Source organism: Macaca fascicularis, chromosome 12, assembly GCF_037993035.2.
Source record: "Macaca fascicularis isolate 582-1 chromosome 12, T2T-MFA8v1.1".
In the NCBI taxonomy this organism is placed as follows: Eukaryota; Metazoa; Chordata; class Mammalia; order Primates; family Cercopithecidae; genus Macaca; species Macaca fascicularis.
The window spans coordinates 133,710,787-133,732,475 of NC_088386.1; the positions used below are offsets into that span (position 1 = coordinate 133,710,787).

A 21,689-nucleotide genomic window follows, 5' to 3' on the forward strand; every position below is an offset into this window, starting at 1 on the left:
CACTTCTGTTTTTGTCTTAACTAATTATATTTTCAACTTTTTTGGCTTATTTTTAATCTTTTCTAGATTCTTGAGAGTTGAGTGTTCATTTATTTCTAGCTTTATGTAATAATAAGCATCTAAAGTTGTGACTTCTTTTGGATATAACTTTGATCATGTCCTGTAGATTTTGGTAGTCTGTGTTCTTATTGTCATTAATTTATTTTAATTATCAAAGTCCACACAGCTTACTAAGTGACAAAGTCAGGATACAAGGCTGTCTCCATGACATGAGATCTGCTTTTTAATATCTTCTCCTTATAGAACAGAGAGAGTACATTTAGATGATTTCTTTCAGGATCAGTGATTGAAATAATTCAGAGTTAAAACACAATGAATTCCTTTTTTTTTTAAACAAACTCATCAGGAACCTTCGTAACACTTGATTACCAGAATTCTGCTGTAGACAACTCAGCTTTTAGGGGTATGGACAGTGACAATAAGTAGGGGACAGAGGCTCAAAATGATTTTGTGAGTTGGCTGACTTCCTTCTGCTTGTTGCCTCTGGGATCATTCATGTGTCCATTGGGGTGTTCTACCAGTAATTAGCTTGGGCTGCTTCATGTGGCAGCTGGGTTCAGAGTCATTTTCGCATGTACCCCCAAAATATATACATCTAATATGTATCAATAAAAAATCATCATTATTACCTTTTTAAAACAGTTTTGTTGAGTTATATTTTACTCATTTCAGTGATTTTTAATAGCCTTATCAAGTGTTGCAACCATCCCATCATAAACCCATCTTAGAACATTTTTATCCCCCATGCCCATTTATAGCTAATCTCTCTTCCCGTCTAGCTGCCTATCCCAGGCAGCTACTAGTATACTTTCTCTATACACATTTGCTTTCTGTGGATGTTTTACTTAAATGGAATCACACAATAGGTGATCTCTTTTATCTAGTTTCTTTCATGCAGCATGTTTTTGATATTAACCCATAAGGTAACATCTATCAATAGTTTATTTCTTTCTGTTGCTGAAAGATTTTCCATTGTATGGATTTGCCACGTCATTGGTTTTTAGTAAGTGTACCAATTGTCTTGGAAACTTTTTATCTAGGTTTGACATAAATGGGGTGATGTTTTGGTCTTTAAGACTCTATTTTTTATATTTAAACTTCTTTTAGTGACCTAACACATCGGTTTTTTTAAAAATGTTCCTTGGAAATTTTAAAAGAACATATCTTTTCTGTCCTTCATGTAGTTGTCAATTTATGCTTTTTAAATATAATAATAGTTCAATATTTATACCTTTTCTAGATTATATATCTTTGAGTGATGCAGGCCACTGCAGTGGTGGAGACAGCATCTGGTAAAGGCTACCACAGTAATGGAGGCAACCTCCAAAAAGGTAAGGGTCTAGGCCACTTACCCTTATTCTTGGTGGGGAAGGGTGTTAAATGTGTTGTGCCAGACAGTTTGCCCTTCAGGTTGCTGCTTTCTAACTCTTCCTCCCTCTAAGGTGGTAAGACCTCAGTATGTTTTTAACTTGCCAAATTGACTCAGGTGATTTTTGGTGGATCAGGGCAGTCTAGGCAGGACCTATCTTTAGGAAAGGGAAAGTGAGCAGGAAGAAAGGATTTCTGTCCAGCCAGCCTTTCAGGAACTGCTGACAGGTATAGTTGCCTTCAGGGTGATAAGCAGAAAGTGCGCAGGTTGACTTCTACTGCCCAAGTTGTGTATATTTTCTTCTTCCCATAAATCTGAAATGTATTTTTCTTGGGTCACGGCAGAAAGAAAATAAGAAACGGCAAGAGTCTAAAAAGCAAGATGACTAAACTTTATGTGCTTATGACTATATGTAGCTTAAACTATTAAGATATATATATTCTAGATTAAAACAAAAACTCTACATTGTTCATGAGACATATTTAAAACAAAAGAAAAGTTTAGGATAAAACGAATAAGTTAAACAAATTAACTTAAAAATTTGGGGTGATAGTAATAAAGAGCATAATCAATGCAGAAAGGATTAAGAGGGTCATTTTAAAATGATAAAGTTATACAATGAAGATGTCAGTTATGAACCCTAATGGAATAAACAGTATACTTTGTATTCATACATTAAATGTTGGAAATCTAGGGAAAGGCTGCTGGAGATTGGACATGATAATGGTTCTCTATCTCAGTAAATCCCAATAGGATATTTTACGCAATTCAAAATGGTCCCCAAAAAATAAACTTTAAAAAATCTGTTGGAGAGAATGCAAAATAAATTTTAAAATACAGGAAAAAACTTACCAGATATAAAAATAACCTGTGATACTATAATAATTAAAACAGTAATACAGTCATACAAAAAGATAATAGGTTAATGGAATGGAATAAATAGAAACAAATTCTTAGAAAATCATGAAACAGAAACAGGAAGACTTCAGAATATGATAAAGGTGTTGTTTCAGCTCAGAAGGAAAACAGTGGATTATTTGGCAAATGGTATTAGGACAAATTGACCATTCATTTTGGAAGAAAGTTAAGTTAGAGTCCTACCTTATGCTAAAGAGAAAAATAATACTCTGTGTAGTGTAAAAAGACTAAGTGTTAATCTCCACCCCACCTACACACACACAATTAGATTAAATTATGGGAGAATATTTTTATTATTACTTGGTAGAGAAGACCAAAGACACAAAACCCAGAAGTTACAGAAGACTGATTCATTTAACTAAATAACCTGGAAAATTCTGATATGACAAGATACTATAAAAAGTTAAAGCCAGGCAAGCTACTTGGGTGGCTGAGGCAGGAAGATTGTTTGATGCAAGTCTAGCACCCAGGCAACACGGCAAGACTCTGTCTCTTAAAATAATTTTTAAAAAATAAAAGATAAGCGGCCGGGCGCGGTGGCTCAAGCCTGTAATCCCAGCACTTTGGGAGGCCGAGACGGGCGGATCACGAGGTTAGGAGATCGAGACCATCCTGGCTAATACGGTGAAACCCCGTCTCTACTAAAAAAAAAATACAAAAAACTAGCCGGGCGAGGTGGCGGGCGCCTGTAGTCCCAGCTACTCGGGAGGCTGAGGCAGGAGAATGGCGCAAACCCGGGAGGCGGAGCTTGCAGTGAGCTGAGATCCGGCCACTGCACTCCAGCCTGGGTGACAAAGCGAGACTCTGTCTCAACAAAAATAAAAATAAATAAAAAATAAAATAAAAGATAAGCAATAAGCTAGGAAAATTCAGTTATGTTACAAATGTAAAAAAAAAAAAAAAAACCAAGGAATTAGTATCTAGAATGTATAGAAGACTTCTAAACAACTCTGTCATCTCCAACCACGTATTTATAACAGCTTACTGGACAGACAATTCACATCTGGGTCTCTACTTGACCAGAATTGAATTCATTATCCTTATCATCCTCCTCATTTTTCCTCTCTACCTTCTAAACCTGCACTTCATGCAGTCCCTATCTCTTTGGCCCTGAATATTCCCATTCAGCTATAGTACCAAGTTGTAAACATGTAAGCATTATCTTTGAGTGCTATTTAAGTAGGTATTTATTGGCCAATTGGTAAGTCATAACATCAGTTTAGCTGATTGTGATCAACTTTTTTTTAAAAGAAATGGAATAGAATAAAATAGAAAATACCAGAATACACTGGACATGGGTAAAACTTTTGTTTTACTTAATACACATACATATATGTATGTGTGTACTGGGTCATGATATAAAATGTAATTCCAATTATGGTCTTAGTCAAAAAAAAATCTTTTGAAAACCACTGCTCTCTCTCTCTTCCTGTTACTGTCATCTCTAATTGGCCACCAAGACATGTCAGTTGTGGAACTTTCGTGCCAGTCTCTTCTTTAGTTCCACTTCTGTACACTTTTGGTACCTGCCTTTATTCTCCTCTTTCAAGTTTTTAGTCTTTCTGTTGCCAGGAATGACCACAACTTAATTCCAGTCACATTACTACCCTTTAATGAGTTTTCAGTGGTCTTTTGTTGTCTTAGAATAAGAGCCAAACTTCTTAGCACATCATAAAAGGCCTTTTTCAGTTCATAATTCCTGTCACACTCATAAGAGTTCTTTTACTACAGACAAGCTGTCTTACAATTTCCTGAAAATGCCATGTTCTTTCACACAGCTGATTGTACTTGTGTTGGATTTACCTAAAATAATTTTGTCTATTTTGTTTCAAAACACGTTTGAAATATAAAATTTTTCTGAAGTCTGCTTCTCTTTTTTTCAAAAATTTACCTGCTCCATCAACACAACTCTGTCAGCACTGTTTTAAAATTACATTTTTGTATGCTTATCTTATGACCCTATGAAAACCATAAGCACTTGGGGACAGCATCTGTGTCTTCTTTTCCTTTGTTTTTACAGTGCCTAGGGCTAGCACTAGGAAGCATCCAAAGATTTATTAAATAAATTTATAAGAAAAAACGTTTCTTATTAGACCATTTTACAAACAGTGGCTGCCCTATAAACAGTAAATTCCTTGCCATGGAAAGAATTCAAGAAAATCTTAGCTGTTGTCTTAGATCAGGCTGCCATAACAAAATACCATACAGTGAGTGGGTTAAACAACAGGCACTTATTTTCTCTTAGTTCTGGAGGCTGGAAGTCTGAGATCAAGGTGCCAGCATGGTCAGGTTCTGGTGAGGGGTGTCTGCCTAGCTTGTAGATGGCTGCCTTCTTGCTGTGTCCTCACATGAGAGAAGGGGGAAGCAAGCTCTTTTGGTCTCTTCTTGAAAGGACACTAATCCTATAATTAGGGTCTTGCCCTCATGACCACATCTAAACCTAATGACCTCTCAAAGTCCCCATTTCCAACACATGGGTCTGGCCTTCAACATATGCGTTTGGGAGGAAATGGTTCAGTTTTTAGCTGCTACTAAAAGGGATATTTGTCATGGAAGATGTAAAAAGTAATTCTGCATTGGGAAGAGCTTAAACCAGATCATGTCTAAGGTTTTTCTAGTGTTTAGATTCTATAATGTTGCTGTTAATGTTTTTATCCTTTTTTTAATCAGATAAACCTTCAAATCCAAAGAAAGAAAATTTGTTATTATCCTCCAATGGTTGTGATGAAGTCAAATTGACTTTTCCTGATGATGACTGGGATTCTTCAACACTAGAGCAAAGAGCTAATAATAAAGAAATCAACAATATTGACAAGGTGGATTTATTAGAGCCATTTTTTTCAGTGAGTCAAGATACTAACACAGAGAGTACTCATTTTCAGTCAAGTGAACTTGAAGACAGTACTGACTATGCTTTCTTGAATGAAACATATTCTATACATTACCCAGAGTCAAAACTAAAGAAGGAAAGTCTTATTTCTTTAAGTTCAGAGTTAGATCTTGGAGTGCAGAAAAAAGAGGAGGTGTTTTTTGATATTTTGGAACATCAAGATAAGACTGTTGACTTGGAAAGAATCTACAATATTTCAGATGCTAATTATAGAGAAAGTGCTGAAGATACACAAAAGCATGATACAGATGAAGACTCACAGCAGGAATATCACAGTGCTGAAGAACAAGAATACATAAGTAACCACTTATCTTTTGACCAAACAAAAACATTAGGTATATCTAATCCAGAAGTTGTTGAATTAGGAAATTTGGGTTATGAAGTTAAATGTGCTAGCAATGTAGAAGATAATCATGTTAACTCGGGAAGTGGTTCTGTCATCTCTTCAGATTCATTTGATGTTTATGGACAAGAAGAGTCACTTCATGTCTCCAAATTTCAGAATTCTGTTATGTTAAGAGAATATCATGACCTAAAGCATGAAAAGTGTAAGGAAAAAGAGACAAGTTCAGTATACCACACTGTATTTGATGGCAGTGTACTAAGAAGCAATTCTCCAGGAAACCAGGAATCTCAATCTAAGAGTGGTTCCTTGAGCCCTCAAAAAGTATTAAAAACGAAAACTTATACTGAACACATGAAATCTCAAATAAATGAAAGTAAAGATTTTTGTGGAAATAAAATTGCTGAGAACAAAATATTACTGCACCTTGAAAATCCTAGCACATTACCACAGGATAAAGCTTTAGAGACATTACCCCAACCCTGTAAAGATTGTCAAACTTCCTGGACCTCTGTTTTTGATGATTCAATAATTTCTGCCTGTGGATATTCACATTATGAAAGCCTACAAAACACCCCTGACTCAGCCTTAGATTTTTCTGCTATGCTACCGAAGATTGCAGTGAGAGATAATCAGGCAATAGAAGATAATACTTGCCTAAAAGTTGCTCATAGCAGTACCACAAAGAAAACATGCTTTCACAATACGGAAGGAACATGTACTAACTCAATGACAGATGCAGCAAGTTGTATAGTCACAATTAATCAGACAGTGGATGTTAGCACTGATTTTAGGGCTTGTTTCACAACCAGCAGAGCAACAAGTGCAAGACCTTCTGTAGTATCTACATCAAGCAACACAGATATAACAATGATGAATAAAAAACGACCTGATGAATGGCAAAATGAGAAACAAAAAAGTGTGGCTTGTAGTACAGATTGGTCATACAGTGAAGATTGTATAGATACACAGATGGCTATGACAAAAGGATCAGGAAAATCTCCCTCAGTTGACAGTTTAAAACCTAATGGAAATTTTCTAAATAAGGTAAAATCAATATGAGTAATATTAAAATTTAGACTTTATAAAGAGACAGTATATGCTAACGTAAATGTTTTTGGTTTGTTGAATTAGGGCTTTTGTGAGAAAATGCTAGATGAGGGGAAAGGTTTGTAAATTACCACCAGTTCTATCCTCCTCTCATGGCAGCTTCTCCCACAAAATCCATTAGAAATTGAATTATACATTTTACTAGTTTGGAATTTCAGATGTAACATATGTTTTTTTTATTTAATTTTAAATCATATTTTCAGGATTTCCTGGAATTAAGAAAACCATGTGGTATCACAGACCTAAAGAAACATCCTGAGAGGTACATCATATATATATGCTTACAGATACATCTGGAAGAAAAAATCAAAATAGTATTTGCTTTCTGTATAGCATGCTTACCCATATAGAATAATAGCTAAAATGGACTTCAAGAAATCATCTGTTTCAACCGTTTGCCTTCAAATAAATATTAAAACAATATAGAATATTAAAGCTCTTTGCTTACTGAGATTTCAGTCTCAATTTCTTCAGAAACTTGTGGCATCTAATCTTTACTTGTTCAACCCAAATCCATACTGATTTAATTTTCCATTTCCTTTCATTTTATTCGCCTGTAGACCAAAACAAACTAGCACCTTTGGAATATGTCATTTATTTGGAGAAGTAAATAACTACTTTCACAGGAGCATTTTAATCTTGATTTTAACTCATTGCGTAATTTGCTTTGCATTTATTAGATACTCTTGTAATTCAGAACACAGTGGAGAACCAGGAAGTGGGAGGGAGAGAAACAGGGAAAGTCTAAGATAAGCCAAATTAGTTATCATACTCTGAGGTCATTTACTTTTTCCTTCACTTGTTACTCATTCTTCTAATGTTTAATCTGGTGTTTCAGTTCTATAAAATTAAATAGAATAATTGGTTTCTAGAAGCAAAACTATTGAGAATAGCTAGAAGTGGTAATTAGTAATAAGAGAAGACCTCCGAAAACTACTAATACTCAAAAAAACAGTGACTTGGGGCTTTTTGATATAATAGTACTGCAAAATATTTACTTATGTTAATGATCCTTAATTATTAAGAAATATGTAAATTATTTTCTATTAAAAAGATAATATGTTTTAAGAATAAGTTTCATCAAAAATGCTTATAACTTTAAAAAATCTTGGCCAAAGTTTGATTTAGGTTGAAAAAAATCCATTGGTTCTGTATAAATAAGGTCATTACCAAAATGACTTTATCCAGAATGAGCAATTCTCCAGAATAAACAATTCTCAAATTCATACTTCCTTTTTTGGTATTGAAAGTATGAATCTGAGAATTGTTTACTTCCTGGACTTCTAGAATGAATATATTAAGCTTTAACTTCTTGTTTTCTGAAGTTGTTACGTATTCCTACAGCCTCTTCAACCTCAGTATAAATTGATTTAAACTTGACAGGGAAATATAAAAAATTTAAAATCTGTTTCTGGAGGCATGTTATTACTATCGAAAAATGTTTGGAATCTTACCTGATCCTATCTTTTATTTTTAAAGGGAAGTTCAACTTTTTAAAGATACGGAGAAGGATTTGCCATCAATGTGCTGTCAGAAAATAATGCAGAGAGCCATAAAAGCAGAGCTGCACCTTTTAAATGTTCACTATCAGATGTGTCGTCGCCATTGTTGTGATATTTACAAACTTGTAATGGAAAATAGGGAAGGATTAAATATGTGTTTATTAATTTTAAATCTGTTTTTTCTTAGGAATTTGTCACTAGCTTTAAGTTTATTCTAGACAGTTTCTTTAATTTTCATTTTTGAAGAGTAAAGTAAGGAGTAGATTGTTACTGGGTTTGTTAGTTAGCCTAAGGGTAATAGAATCCTTGAGTTTCATGGAGGGGCCACAGGCATGGTTGGCATGACAAATCCAGTGAAAACATAGATTTGTTGTTTCTTTATAAAGTTCAAGTAAGGATGAAGTTAGAGGGTTTTGCATGACATGCTACCACACTTTCTCTGGCTTATGTGTTGACAGTTGTTTGTACTGCCCTTAGAAAAACACATTTACTGTGGTTCATTTTTTTCTTTTACTCAACATTTAAAAGAAAATATTTAGAGTTCTAGTAAAATTAGAACCAAGTGGGGTTGAGCAAGGTGGCTTGTGCCTGTAATCCCAGCACTTTGGGAGGCTGAGGCAGGAGAATCACTTAAGGCCAAGAGTTCAAGACCAATGTGGGCAACATAATGAGACCCCCCCCCCGCCCATCCCTACAATACATTGTTTTACAAACTAGCTGGGCATTGTGGCATACATGTAGTCCTAGCAACTTGTGAGGCGGAGACAGGAGGATTGCTTGAGCCCAGAAGTTCAAGAACCAAGTGTATAATATAATATTAGTGTTAAATGGATGACTTGGGCCTAAATAATTTAGTTTTGTGCACTCAACTTTTGAACAGGAATTTATCAAGTAATTCTGCTAAGAAGGAAGTGGGATCAGCACTACTGTCTCTTTTGGGGGACTTAAAAGTTAGATATGTGACTTTGAAAGAAAAAATACACAAAGGCATACCACTGGAAGAGCTGCCCCCACTGTCAGTAGAATCAAAATTATTATCTACCTTCTCTACTTTTGCTTCCAGGGTATGTATATATGTTTTAGAAATTAAAAATTTTACTTCATTTAGACAAAACATTTTAAACAAAGATTTTTTTCCTTTTCTCTTTCCAGCTAATGAAAAAAGAAACACATGTGTGAGTTATGGTTTCATCTGATTTATAATTCATTAGATCCTAAAACTTGCTTAATTCAGTTAACTTTAAACTTTCTGTTTTGTTCCCTATTTAGAACATTGATAAATGTTTTATTGAAGTGTTTATCTTTTTTCTTGATATTTAATATTGTACAAATTTATGGGGTACATGTAATATTTTGTTACACGCATAGGATGTGTACTAATCAAGTCGATATTCAGGATATCCATCACCTTGTGTATTTGTCATTTCTATGTGTTAGGAACATTTCAAGTCCTCTCTTTTAGCTACTTTGAAATATACATTGTAGTTAACTATAGTCACCTTACTCTGCTGTCAAACATTAGATCGTTTTTCTTCTGAAGTGTTCCTTTTAGCTTTTCAGAAGCAGATGCTGAACGAGATGATCAGAGGACTCAAGATTTTGATGTTTCTTCGAACCTAAAAAAGACAATCTCTCAAGTAAGGGTCCTTGAAAGTTCATCAATGTAAACCTTTAATTGTATGGTTTAAGTAAAGTAAACCATAATTTTCAGAAACCCTGACATCCTTCTTTTCACTCAGCTGGCTTACTTTGTGTACTACTATTTGATGGATATAACTGATTATAATGATATATTTATGTCAAATCCTGATCAAACAGATGTCAACCGTATATATTGAGTAGGGTGACCATATAATTTACACCACGCCAGGAGACTTTTGCGGTTGAAAGAGCGTAATGGTAATTCTCTACGACAGTCAGTATAAACCTGGACTGTCCTGGGCAAACTATAATTTAGTGTCATAATCATGTTAAGCCAGTTCAATTAAAACTAACATTTTGTACCTTCATCTCATGAGATAAAGTAATAATTCAGTCATTTTAGACAGGGTAAAGTTATAATTTCTTCTTTACTGAAATGATGAAAATCATTTTTAAATGCCTGTCATAGGTTTTCTTATTCTCTCGTTCCCCCAAGAAAATGTTTGTCAGATGACAACCGAGAAGGAATATTTAATCTGTGTAAGAACACTCTGAAAATTACAAAGTGTTACGGAAACATTGGTTATATTCCATTATTGAGCAAGGAGGCAATCGAATAGGAAGGCTGGGGTTTAGTCTGCTTTTCTGACTTTGGTTTTAACTCTTGAGATTTTCTTTATTTGAGTAATATTAATCCCCCAAGATGAATTCCAAAGTTAAAAGTCAAATACTTGATTGAGTAAAATTAAATTACTTTAAAATTGTCTATTCCGTTGTTAAATTCTTTTTTTAAAAAATCTCAGTTATCCACAAAGAATTAACAGGTCAAAAACTAGATTTTTATGTATTTAATGGTAGGAATGGTATAACCTGTTTATTTAGAGGGAACAATAAATTATTTTTTAAAGAACAAGATGAAGATGCCGTTCTTTATAATCTTGGTTTTAGCTACAAAACAATATTTATTTTAAGTTGGGATTATGTTTTAATTCCTGTCTCATTAAATTAACTGGTAATGCATGAAACTCAGTATACTGTGTTTCTAAATTTCAGCTACTCATGTACCATCTTCACAATTTACCATAGCCCTGTATTACCTATAATATTACTTTGTCTTTAAATGATTCTCCTTTTTACATAAATTTAAATGTAAATAATAACTATTACATATAGGAAAGAAATACTACTACTTATAAATAAAAGATACACGTAAGCATACACTAAATTAAATATATAACTGTTAAAGGTTAATGTGATAAATACTTGTGTGTATATATATATACCTCCAAAAATTATCTCGATTACTTCTCGTGTATATGCCACACTTTGCCAGATAGTAGTGTTAGCACAGTCATTATACACAGACTGGATTCAAATTGTAATTCTTGTTAACTGTGTAACATGAAGCAACAAGTTACTTAGATTCTGTTTTCTCACATGTCAGGTCAAGTTGATAATGTTTTGCTTTCATAGCCCTCATTACTGTAAGGGCTGAATAATGCCAGTGAAGAGTACCTGTCACATAGTAAGAGCATAATAATTATTTGCTCTTATTTATTGTTGTTTTTGTTATCTTAATCCTCAGATGTCTTTATCATCTGACAATAGTCGTGCTACACAAAACATATCACCCAAAAAAGATGACTTTAAAAATGGTGATATAAATGCAGACTTTAGTCAACTGAAACTTGATGATAAAGGTTAGTATAAAAATGTGTTATCTTGTATAGTTGCTGGAAAACAAAATAAGGTTTAAAGTATTGGTAGTGTTTATTCATTAAAGAAAAATAAATATTCTTAATTGACAGAAAGGCATCATTCTGATTATAAATGTCAAATATGTTCTTATTGCTATTTGACATCTTTAAGGTTGCCTAATATAGCTGACAATGCTAAATAATTATATGGACTCTTATTCTTTTGGTTCATGTTTTTAGTATGAAAATTCTCTGTTATATCTAATTTGTATCTCTAAATTGTGTGCATTTTTAGCACACGAAAAGAGATTGTGATCATTCCAAAAGATTATTAATTTAATTGTAATGAAATAAAGAGCTGCAACGCAGCTTAATTCTTTCAAAGATGTTTCATGTTATTGCATATATAAAGATAATATGTCTTTTTCACTAAAGGACAATTCAAAATGCTGAAAATTAAGGGTTTCAATAAGCTGGGAATAGTGTTTTAATTAAAGGAAAACTAGGAAACAGATCACTCAGACTGAAAGCAACTTTTTATTCAAGGGCTACTGAAAATCTCTTCTCAGAGAATCTTTGTGCTTGGTTCTCTTATTTTGCTAATATTTATCTTTAGATTTATACCTAAAACTCTAGTAGTCATCATCATGCTGATTCATCCATGGTTTTTAGATAACTTTTCAGTGTGTTGGACATTATATGTCATTCATAGCTCATTGTGTTTAATGTCTTAGACTGCAGACATTACCAAGAGATGAGTGAAGACTGGTCTGATGCTAAAGAGAACTTGACAGGAGTTGACATCTCAGGAACACAAGAAAATCAAATAGAACAAGACAGATGGAATTTGGATCTTACACTAGGTTGGTTCTCAAGAATTTACTGAGAAATCCTAACCTAGATTATTTGTAAAATAGTGCTTACCTGCTTCTGTGTTGTGATGGGCAACTGAGTTGTTTTAATATTTTATTCCTGTTTTGGCTTTTCTTTATAAATAAAAAAATGAAGAAATTGTTCAGTTGGAGGTCAGTTTTTTAAAGAGGAAAAAAAACTGCTAAAAGCTTAAATCCAAGATTTAGTTAACAGGTAGATACCCGCATTCTTTCTCTTGCTCAAGGCCAACATCAGCACTCCTGCAGGGCATCATTTTCCTCTTTCCAGGCGTGGGTACATGGTGAATAAAACCAGCTTCCCAGTTACCACCAGGCAACCAGTACTAATCTATCAAATTGGTGTTAATGATGAAAACTATTTGCTTTCTCTTATTTCAATAATTTTAGGGATGTTTTCATTTTTAGATAGTCCTTAATTGCTTAGAATAGTTATAGTTTTCTCTAGTACCTGTGATTATTGCCCTTCTATCATTTCTAGGTAAGTTTATGCTACCTTTCCTTATTTTTTTTTGTATCTTCTATGGATTTTTCTTTTGTTTTCCATATCAGCATTGGTTTTATTGTTTTTTCCCTGCTTGTCTAAATAATGCTTATTATGGTTTTTTAAATAACATTTTAAAATATAGGAAAATTAAAATTAACTGGTTTCTCCAACCTGCAATAACCACTATGAATATTTTAATGACTATTTTTATGCATTTTCTTATGTATATATTTAATACACACATGCAATTTAAAGTAAATAGCATTATATCATCTATTTTTGGGGTTTTGTTGTTGTCATTTGTTTTTTGAAACAGAGTCTCTGTCACCCCAGACTGGAGTGCAGTGGCACTATCTTGGCTCACTGCAACCCTTCACCTCCCAGGTTCAAGTGATTCTCCTGCCTCAGCTTACAGGTGCCCACCACCACACCTGGCTAATTTTTGTATTTTTAGTAGCAACAGGGTTTCACCAAGTTGGCCAGGCTGATCTTGAACTCCTGACCTCAAGTGATCCACCCGCCTCAGCCTCCTGAAGTGCTGAGATTACAGGCGTGAGCCACTGCACCCAGCCCCATATCATCTAGTTTTATTCTGTTTTTTCTTCCCTTGCATTAGTTTTCTTCATGTCACTTATCACAACACTGTATGGTTTGCTTACCTGATATATTGACTGCCTTCTCATCCTCTCATTAGCTCAGTGAGCTCAGGGATTTTTATATGTTTTGTTTACTCCCTATCTCCAGTGCCAGGTACGGCATGCAGCCCATTGGATGTTCATTAGCTATTTTGTGTTGAAGTAGTGAAAGGTGAGGTGATGGGTATAATGTATGTCTTCTGATTCTTATTTACCCTTTTTTACTATACTGTAGCTCATTATTCCCTCCTCACTCCAATGTAAAAATATAAAGGTAGGTGGTTTTGCTATTTTCTCTATAGAATACATCATGATTCAAAGAGGTTAACAAATGAAATAAGTTAATGAAGGTTGGGTATTATTATCTAACGATGACAAACTGTGCCTGGATTCCAGCACCACCATTTACTATACTTGTGACCTAAACTCCTGAGACCTCAGCCTCCTTATCTGCAAAATGAAAATAATAATAGCTACCTTGTGGCGTGGTTGTGAGAATTACATGAGATGATGTGTATAAAGTGCTTGCCATATTGCCTGGAGCACCAGAAACACTGGATAAGTGTTAAGCTACTCTTATATATTATTATTTAATGAAAAAAATAAAATTTCCATATCGCCTATTACTATATAAAAATTGTAAAGCATATAAATAAAAGCTACTTTAAGGATTCATTCAGCAAATATTTGTGTTCTCCCTATGTGCCAGGTATGGTATTTGCTAGTAATTTGAATCTCTATTCAGTGGATCCTTTTTGGTTTCAAGTTCTCTTCACAATAGAGACTATGAAAATGTACTCTAAGAATTTTGAAATTTTTTATCAAGAAAAAAATTTATCCCTAATCCTAGTATTTGTAGTTTGGAAAATCATGCTTTCTAACTCAAGTTGTCTCCCCGCTTTTTTTCTTGTGTGCCCTTACCATTATTACAAGCTATATATTATAATACCTGCTATTGATCCTTGTCCAGTTAAAAGGTTTTCTTGGCGTGATGTTTCCCCAGCAAGGGAATTTGCATAATGAGAGCTCTCAGACCACTAGCTCTAGCCAGCATTAACACTAGGGAGTTAAAATCCTGTGTGTGTCCAGTGTTCTAGATAGCACTTCTCTGAACCAAAGACAAATGAAAGACAACTGCAGATTGAGAATATTTTTTAAAAGCCTGTATGAAACATGTACAGACTTTTTAGGAGTCTCATTACCTAAACAATACAGTATAACAAATATTTACATAGTATTTACATTTTATTAGGTATTATAACTAATCTAGAGATGATTTAAAGTATACGGAAGGATATGTGTAGGTTATGTGCAAATACTATACCATTCTACATAAGGGACTTGAGCATCCTTGGGGTGTCTGAGAACCAGTCCCCCAGGGATACTGAGGAACAACAATTACAGTAATTGATTACTTTGTTTAGATGTAATTTGTCCATTTTTGAGCTACAAGAGACTTAACTAACCCAACCTCTTTAGTTTTTAAGATGATGTGATTAAGGCCCAGAAATCTTAAAACTATACGGCAGGCTATTAGTCCTCAGTCTAGAAGTGCTGATAGTTGCTGTTAACTTTATAATAAACTTTGGGTTAGTAAAAAGGAAGCATAAAATATGTAACAGCGTTCACATTTTCTCTGAAACATATCAGTACAATAAGGATCATTTCTGTTACATGTTTTTCTCTAAGCAGAAATGAAGAATGTTGAACCCTCACAAAGAGATAAAGGTTATTTGATACATGTTGGTGGCCTCTGCCCTTCAGTATCTGAGGTATACCAGGATTATTTTTTTGAGCTTCATTTTCAAATTTATTAGTTGTTCATATTTTGTTGTACTTTTCTACCCTTCACAAACTTTTATTTCTCTTCTTTTAGGCCGATTTAAGGTCTCATTTCCAAAAATACCAAGTTTCTGAAATTTCAATTTATGATTCTTCTACTAATTACAGGTGTGTTTCCCAACTTTAATCAATGTGCATTATTATGTGTCTGCTGTTTGCCAAAGGTTCTATACCAGATATCAGCCACAGTGGTGACAAAGTCAAGGGCTATTCTCACAGGGTTTCACAGGCCAGGAAAGGGGACACATGGACAAATAGCTGCAGTCTTGAGTTGATACTGTTCTTAACCAGATCTTTTTTTTCATTATACTTTGTAACTTGTTAATGGTATACAGGAGGGTTATTGATTTTTGTATACTTTATCTTGCTACATGCCATTACTTAGGGAAGTAGAGCACATTAGGTAAAAGAACGGCTTCCAGAAATAGATAACATTGGTTCAATTCCCAGCTCTGTCAACAACTTGGTTAATAAATTTAGGCAAGTTACTTAACCTTTCTGTACCTCAGCCTCTTTGTATATAAAGTGAGCATAATAATACTACCTTCACAACATTGCTGTGAAACTATTACAAGTAAAATATGTGAAACACTAGGAATAAAGCCTGGCACATAGTAGGTGCTCAGAAAATTGTGTTTCATTTTACTATTTCTGATTTCAATTACTTTTTAGTTGACACTCAATATATTTTAGGTAGACAGCTACCTTATTTACATATAGTTACTTTGAGTATGTATGTTGCTACTTTCTGTTTTGTGACATTGCCAGATGATTCAAAAGTATTAAATAACAATGGCCATAGCTTAATGGAATTTTTTTTACTGTTTTATCATTAAAAGTGATAGCTGTTTATTTCAGATATAAAATTTTTATCAATTAAGAAAGGATCCTATTTGTAGTTGGGGTTGCAATTTATTAAAAATGTGTGTCTTAAATGAAGTCATATAATTGTAAGATAATTGTTTAGCTGTAATTATTTGACCTGTTGATATGATGTTAATACATTTCATTAAAGTAGTATTGTAATCTTAGGAGCATTACTTCATGTGAAAGACTCTTTTAGTATCTTGTTGAATACTTTTTAAGAACTATGGTTTTTTTCTTACTTGAAGTATTTTGCATTCTGTGTAGAAATTTAGAAAATACAGTTAAATGCAAAAATACAAGGAGTTTATAAAAATGTATCCATAGTCTCATCATTTGAAAACAGCCACTCTTCCCAGGATTTGGTGTATATCCTTCCATTGACACTGTCTAAGGCTGATGCTTTTATAGGAATAGCTATTGCCCAACTTTCTTGTGTATATGATTAAAATTCTGATTAGATTTTCCAACTCTTTGTTTTTGTCTGTGTATTTCCCCACTACAAGGTCATAAAGATACACTGTTGCATATTCTGCTAAATATTTAAAATTTTGCCTCTCACATTTAAGCCTTTAAGTTATCTGAAGTTTATGTTTATACATAGGGATTAGTTTTAAGGTTTTTTAGTTATGGATAATCAGATGTCCCCAGACCACTAATCTCGGCAACTCTATCATATATTAGCTTTGCGCATATTTTACATTAGATTTTAATATAAAATTAATAGGAGATAATGTGTAAGAAATACTTTTCTTCTATTTCCCATCTTTAACTTGGTTTTTATTTAGTTATCCTAAATAAATATTCTTCCTAATCCCAAGGTAAGTACAGCAACCTTTTTATTTTTAAAAGCAGTTATTCTTGTGAAAAATGTATTTGCGTCCGTAGTTACAAAATTAAGTTTGATGTAATTTGAAGTCATTAACAACCTTTTGGTTTTCTGCTTTTATGTTTTAGATATGCATCTCTTACTTTTACAAAAAACAGCGATGCAAAGATAGCTGTGAAAGAAATGAATGGGATAGAAATAAATGGAAAGTCAGTAAATGTGCGGCCTGTTAAAATTCTTGGAGAATATACATCACCACTTTCCTCCAAAAATGGGAATAGAATTAGTTCGAATAATTTAGAGAAAAGCACCAACAAAGAAATCCACTCAGCCTTCTCCATTTCTAGATTGCCCAGAACTAGACCACGGCAGCTGGGATCTGAGCAAGACAGTGAGGTTTTCCCTTCCAACCAGGTTAGTGTTTTTGATAGATCCCTTAGATGGTCTTTGTATGTCATATTGCTGTAAGTAGCTTTGTAGAATAAATAACTTCAATATGCAGTCTTGAAATGGGAATGACAGCATTAATCTGAATTTTTTTTAACCTTGAATCCACCCTAACCTGGTTTTGTACAACTCCAGTTGTTCCTGGGGGGAAATCTAGATCTTTGTAGACCGAGCTAACGAAAAACTCATTTTAACTAGGCTCTTTGCCAATCCTTCACCGTCTTTTTATTACTACTCTATAAGTAACTAATTATAATTTCATCTTGATTTTTCTTTCACAGCTAACCTTATCTCATAATTGTTAAAACCATAAAGTGTAGTCATTTTATTTTCATATATTCTCATGTCTCTGTTACTGAGGTAAACACCCTGTGAAAAGTGGTAAAGTTTGCCTCGTTCAGTCTTTTCTCTCCACTGCTCAGCAAATTGCCTGGAATCCCATAGGTGTTCCATATGTTTTTTTTTTTTTTAATTTACATACAGTAAAATTCAGTACTTTTTGGTGCCTGTAGCTTTAGACAAATGCATATAGGCAAATCAGCACCACCATAATCAAGATTCAGAACAGTTCCATCGTTCCAAAAAATTACCTGGTGCTCTGATCTGTTTCTTATTCTTTTTTTTTTTTTTTTGAGGCGGAGTCTCGCTCTGTCGCCCAGGCTAGAGTGCAGTGGCGCGATCTCCGCCTCCCGGGTTCCCGCCATTCTCCTGCCTCAGCCTCCCAAGTAGCTGGGACTACAGGCGCCGCCACCACGCCCGGCTAATTTTTTTGTATTTTTAGTGGAGACGGGGTTTCATTGTGTTAGCCAGGATGGTCTCGATCTCCTGACCTCGTGATCCGCCCGTCTCAGCCTCCCAAAGTGCTGGGATTACAGGCTTGAGCCACTGTTTCTTATTCTTAAAACTTGACCTTTTTCAGAACATTATATAAATGAAATTATACTGTATAGCCCTGTTAGCCTGGCTTCTTTCACTGAATGCATTTGAGATTGATCCATGTTGTTGTGTATGTTGGCATTTTATTCCTGCTCATGTTGTGTCCATTTTTATTCAGTTTATTTTATTACTGAATTTTGGTGTTTTAATATTCTGATTTTGAGTCCTTTACCAGATAGGCGATTTGCAAATAATTTTTCTCACTTTGTGCCTTGTCTTTTCATTCCGTTAACAGTGTCTTTCTCAGAATAGGGATATTTTAGTATTTATGAAGTATAATTTATTAATTTTTTTATTTATAATGTATGCTTTTAGTGTTGTAGCTAAGAAATCTTAGCATAATCCCAGGTCACAGAGATTTTCAGTTAATTTTTATATATTGTTTCTAGTATTTGTTGAGGTCGTTATTGCTTATTTGCATTTGTTTCTGTTTTGCATATGGAATAGTTCCAGCATCATTTGTTGAAAAGATGATCCTATTTCTGTTGAATTACCTTTGCGCCTTGGTCAAAAATCAGTTGACCATGTTTGTGTGAGTCTATTTCTAGACTGGAACTGTTTTGTTGAACTGTTTTGTCTCTTTCCACCCGTAGTACACTGCCTTCATTACTGTAGCCTCATAGTAAGTTTTGAAATCAGGTAGAATGAGTCCTCTAACTTTATTCTTTTTCAGAGTTATTGTGGCTATTTAGTCTCTTCGCCTTGCTGTATACTTTTATAATTCACCTATCTACAAAAAAAAAAAAAAAATCCTACTTGGATTTTTGCTGGGATTATTTTGAATCCATAGATCAGCACAAGAATCAATACTTGTTGAATAAATGAATATAATTTTTTCCCTTAATAAGAGAAAGGGATCTCTTCTAACTGTGTCCTTTATCCAGTCCTTTCCTCATTCCTGGAGTTACCACATTCCTTTTCTATACCATTAGCAACTCCACTTCCACTCACAGACCTTAGCCTCTACTCAAAGTCAGGCACAGCCCTTCCTAATCCTGACAGGATTTTCACTTGACTTTGCATTCCTCTAACTTTACCATCCTTATTTGTCCTATGGTTTTTTTTGTTTTGTTTTGGGGAGTTTTTTGTTTTTGTTTTTTTGTTTTGTTTTGTTTTATTTGTTTGAGACAGAGTCTCACTCTGTCGCCCAGGCTGGAGTGCAGTGGCGCAATCTCAGTTCACTGCAACCTCTGCCTCCTGGGTTCAAGCAATTCTCCTTCCTCTGCCTCCTGAGTAGCTGGGATTATAGGAACCTACTACCTTGCCTGGCTAATTTTTTTGTGTTTTTAGTACAGATTTGGTTTCACCATGTTGGCCAGGCTCATCTTGAATTCCTGACCTCAAGTCATCTGCTCGCCTAGGCCTCCCAAAATGCTGGGATTACTGGCCTGAGCCACCACACCCAGCCTGTCCTATGTTTTTATTGCCAAAGTTCTCAATCAAGTAGGTTATATTCAATGTCTGTTTCTTTTCTTCTCTGTTGTCCTGATAATCTGACTTCAGTCTCTAAAATTTTACCTAAACGGCCCTTTTCATAAGGCACTAGTGACCTTTTATTTGTCTTTCCCTCATCTGCCTTCCTCTTGACTACTTTGCCTGTTTGACACTGTTCATCCCTTTCTTGAAACTTTTCCTTTCATCTCAGTGACCCTTCATGTGTGGGATTGATTTACTTGGTACATAGCCTCAATCTACAGCAGGAAGGAAGGAAACAAAGTGCAGCGAAGCTGCGTGGGGCCCTGAGCTGTAGGTGTGGGATCTGTGGCTCTCGCTTTCCTCCTTGTGTAGCACATGTGGTCTCCTGCCTCTGCTCTCCGTGTGCTTATTCCCCTTATTCCCCTTTCTCTACACACTGCTTTTCTCTGCTCATGACTGCTTTCTTCCCCCATTTGGCTTTGTTTTGCTTGATTCTAACTCTATATGTTCAATTCAAGTCCCTGTGATCTGATTAATTCATTTGCTTCATGTTCTAATTTCAGTCTTTTTTTTTTTTTTTCCTGAGACAGGGTCTCACTCTGTCACCAGGCTGGGGTGCAGTGTCACAACCACAGCTCACTGTAGCCTCAAAGTCCTGGGCTCAAGCAATCCTCCCACCTCAGCTTCCCAAGTAGCTGGGACTGCAGGTGTGTCATCATGTCCAGCTAATTTTTGTATTTTTCTGTAGAGACCAGGTCATGCTATGTTGCCCAGGCTGGTCCCAAACTCCCGTCCTCAAGTGATCCTTCCACCTTGGCCTCCCAAAGTGCTGGGATTGCAGGCGTGAGCCACCACACCCTGCTAATTCCACATGCTTTAGACAGGAAATTGAATTGATCCAGGCTGTGATTTTGATGTTCATTAGCTCAGGCAGCAACACTCTTGATCCTGTCAGCCGTGGCAGTGGGCCATGGGGTTGGGAGAGGGATGTTATAAAGAGGGCCATACGGGCTATTGGTAGGAGTATGTGGATCAGGAAGTTCCTGTAACCATCTTTGTTAAACTAATATCCAAGTTCTCTTTCCTTTCTGGCAATTTCTTGTTCCATTGTTCTTTTTCTGATACTCCACATTTATTTATTCTATTCATTCATTTAGAAAATATTGATTATCTACAATGAGAAGCAGAATCATAGTGATTAATAAACACTCTTAGATTCATAACCTGGCTCTGCCACTTACTCACCATGTGACTCTGGAAAAGTAACCTAACCTTTCCATTTCTGAGCTTCCTTATCGTAAAATGGAGATAAGAGCCATTACCTCACAAATGTTGATGAGTTTAAATGAGCTTACCACAGAAAAATTTTTAGAACAGTGCCTACCTTGGTAGATGTACCCAGAAAACATTAGCTGTTGTTGTTATTACTTACCAATAATTTGACTTCTTTCTTAGAGAGCATATTCTTTCTTGGAGAGCACTTACTTCAACTGTCACTTAAACTATTGTATCCCAAACTTTTTATTTATTAAACAAATAGTTATTACATACCAACTGTGTACACTATTCTAGGCACTGGGAAAGCAACAATGAACAAAACAGACAAAAATCTGTGCTCTTAAGGAGCTTAAATCTAGTGAGGGAGTTGAGGCAATAAACAAGCAAGTGAAAGATATAACGTTCTGATGTAAAAGGTCCAGTATATTACGTCTCTTGCCCTGACTTCATCGAGGCTTTAAAGTCGGAATCCTTCCTTTGTTGAACTCTTATGGTATTTACAGTGGTTTTCTACAATTTATAGCCTACTTGCATT

The 21,689-nt window shown here is 34.8% G+C and overlaps 1 protein-coding gene across 4 annotated transcripts in view; it reads left to right on the plus strand.

Annotated features, from left to right (window-relative positions):
• RBM44 (RNA binding motif protein 44) overlaps window positions 1-21,689 on the plus strand; it is a 44,666-nt gene that overhangs the window by 12,984 nt on the left and 9,993 nt on the right. For 2 of the 4 annotated variants that reach the window (XM_015433032.4, XM_045368023.3), the window contains exons 1-8: window positions 8,882-9,256; window positions 9,345-9,367; window positions 9,733-9,829; window positions 11,419-11,533; window positions 12,265-12,393; window positions 15,235-15,314; window positions 15,419-15,492; window positions 17,206-17,491. In XM_015433032.4, the coding sequence (XP_015288518.3) occupies window positions 9,020-9,256; window positions 9,345-9,367; window positions 9,733-9,829; window positions 11,419-11,533; window positions 12,265-12,393; window positions 15,235-15,314; window positions 15,419-15,492; window positions 17,206-17,491 (1,041 nt within the window). In that variant the 5' untranslated portion in view covers window positions 8,882-9,019. Of the gene's footprint in view, window positions 1-1,300; window positions 1,392-5,017; window positions 6,628-6,893; window positions 6,953-8,169; window positions 9,257-9,344; window positions 9,368-9,732; window positions 9,830-11,418; window positions 11,534-12,264; window positions 12,394-15,234; window positions 15,315-15,418; window positions 15,493-17,205; window positions 17,492-21,689 lie in introns of those variants that run through there. The other 2 variants (XM_074010614.1, XM_074010613.1) reach the window with 2 other exon arrangements.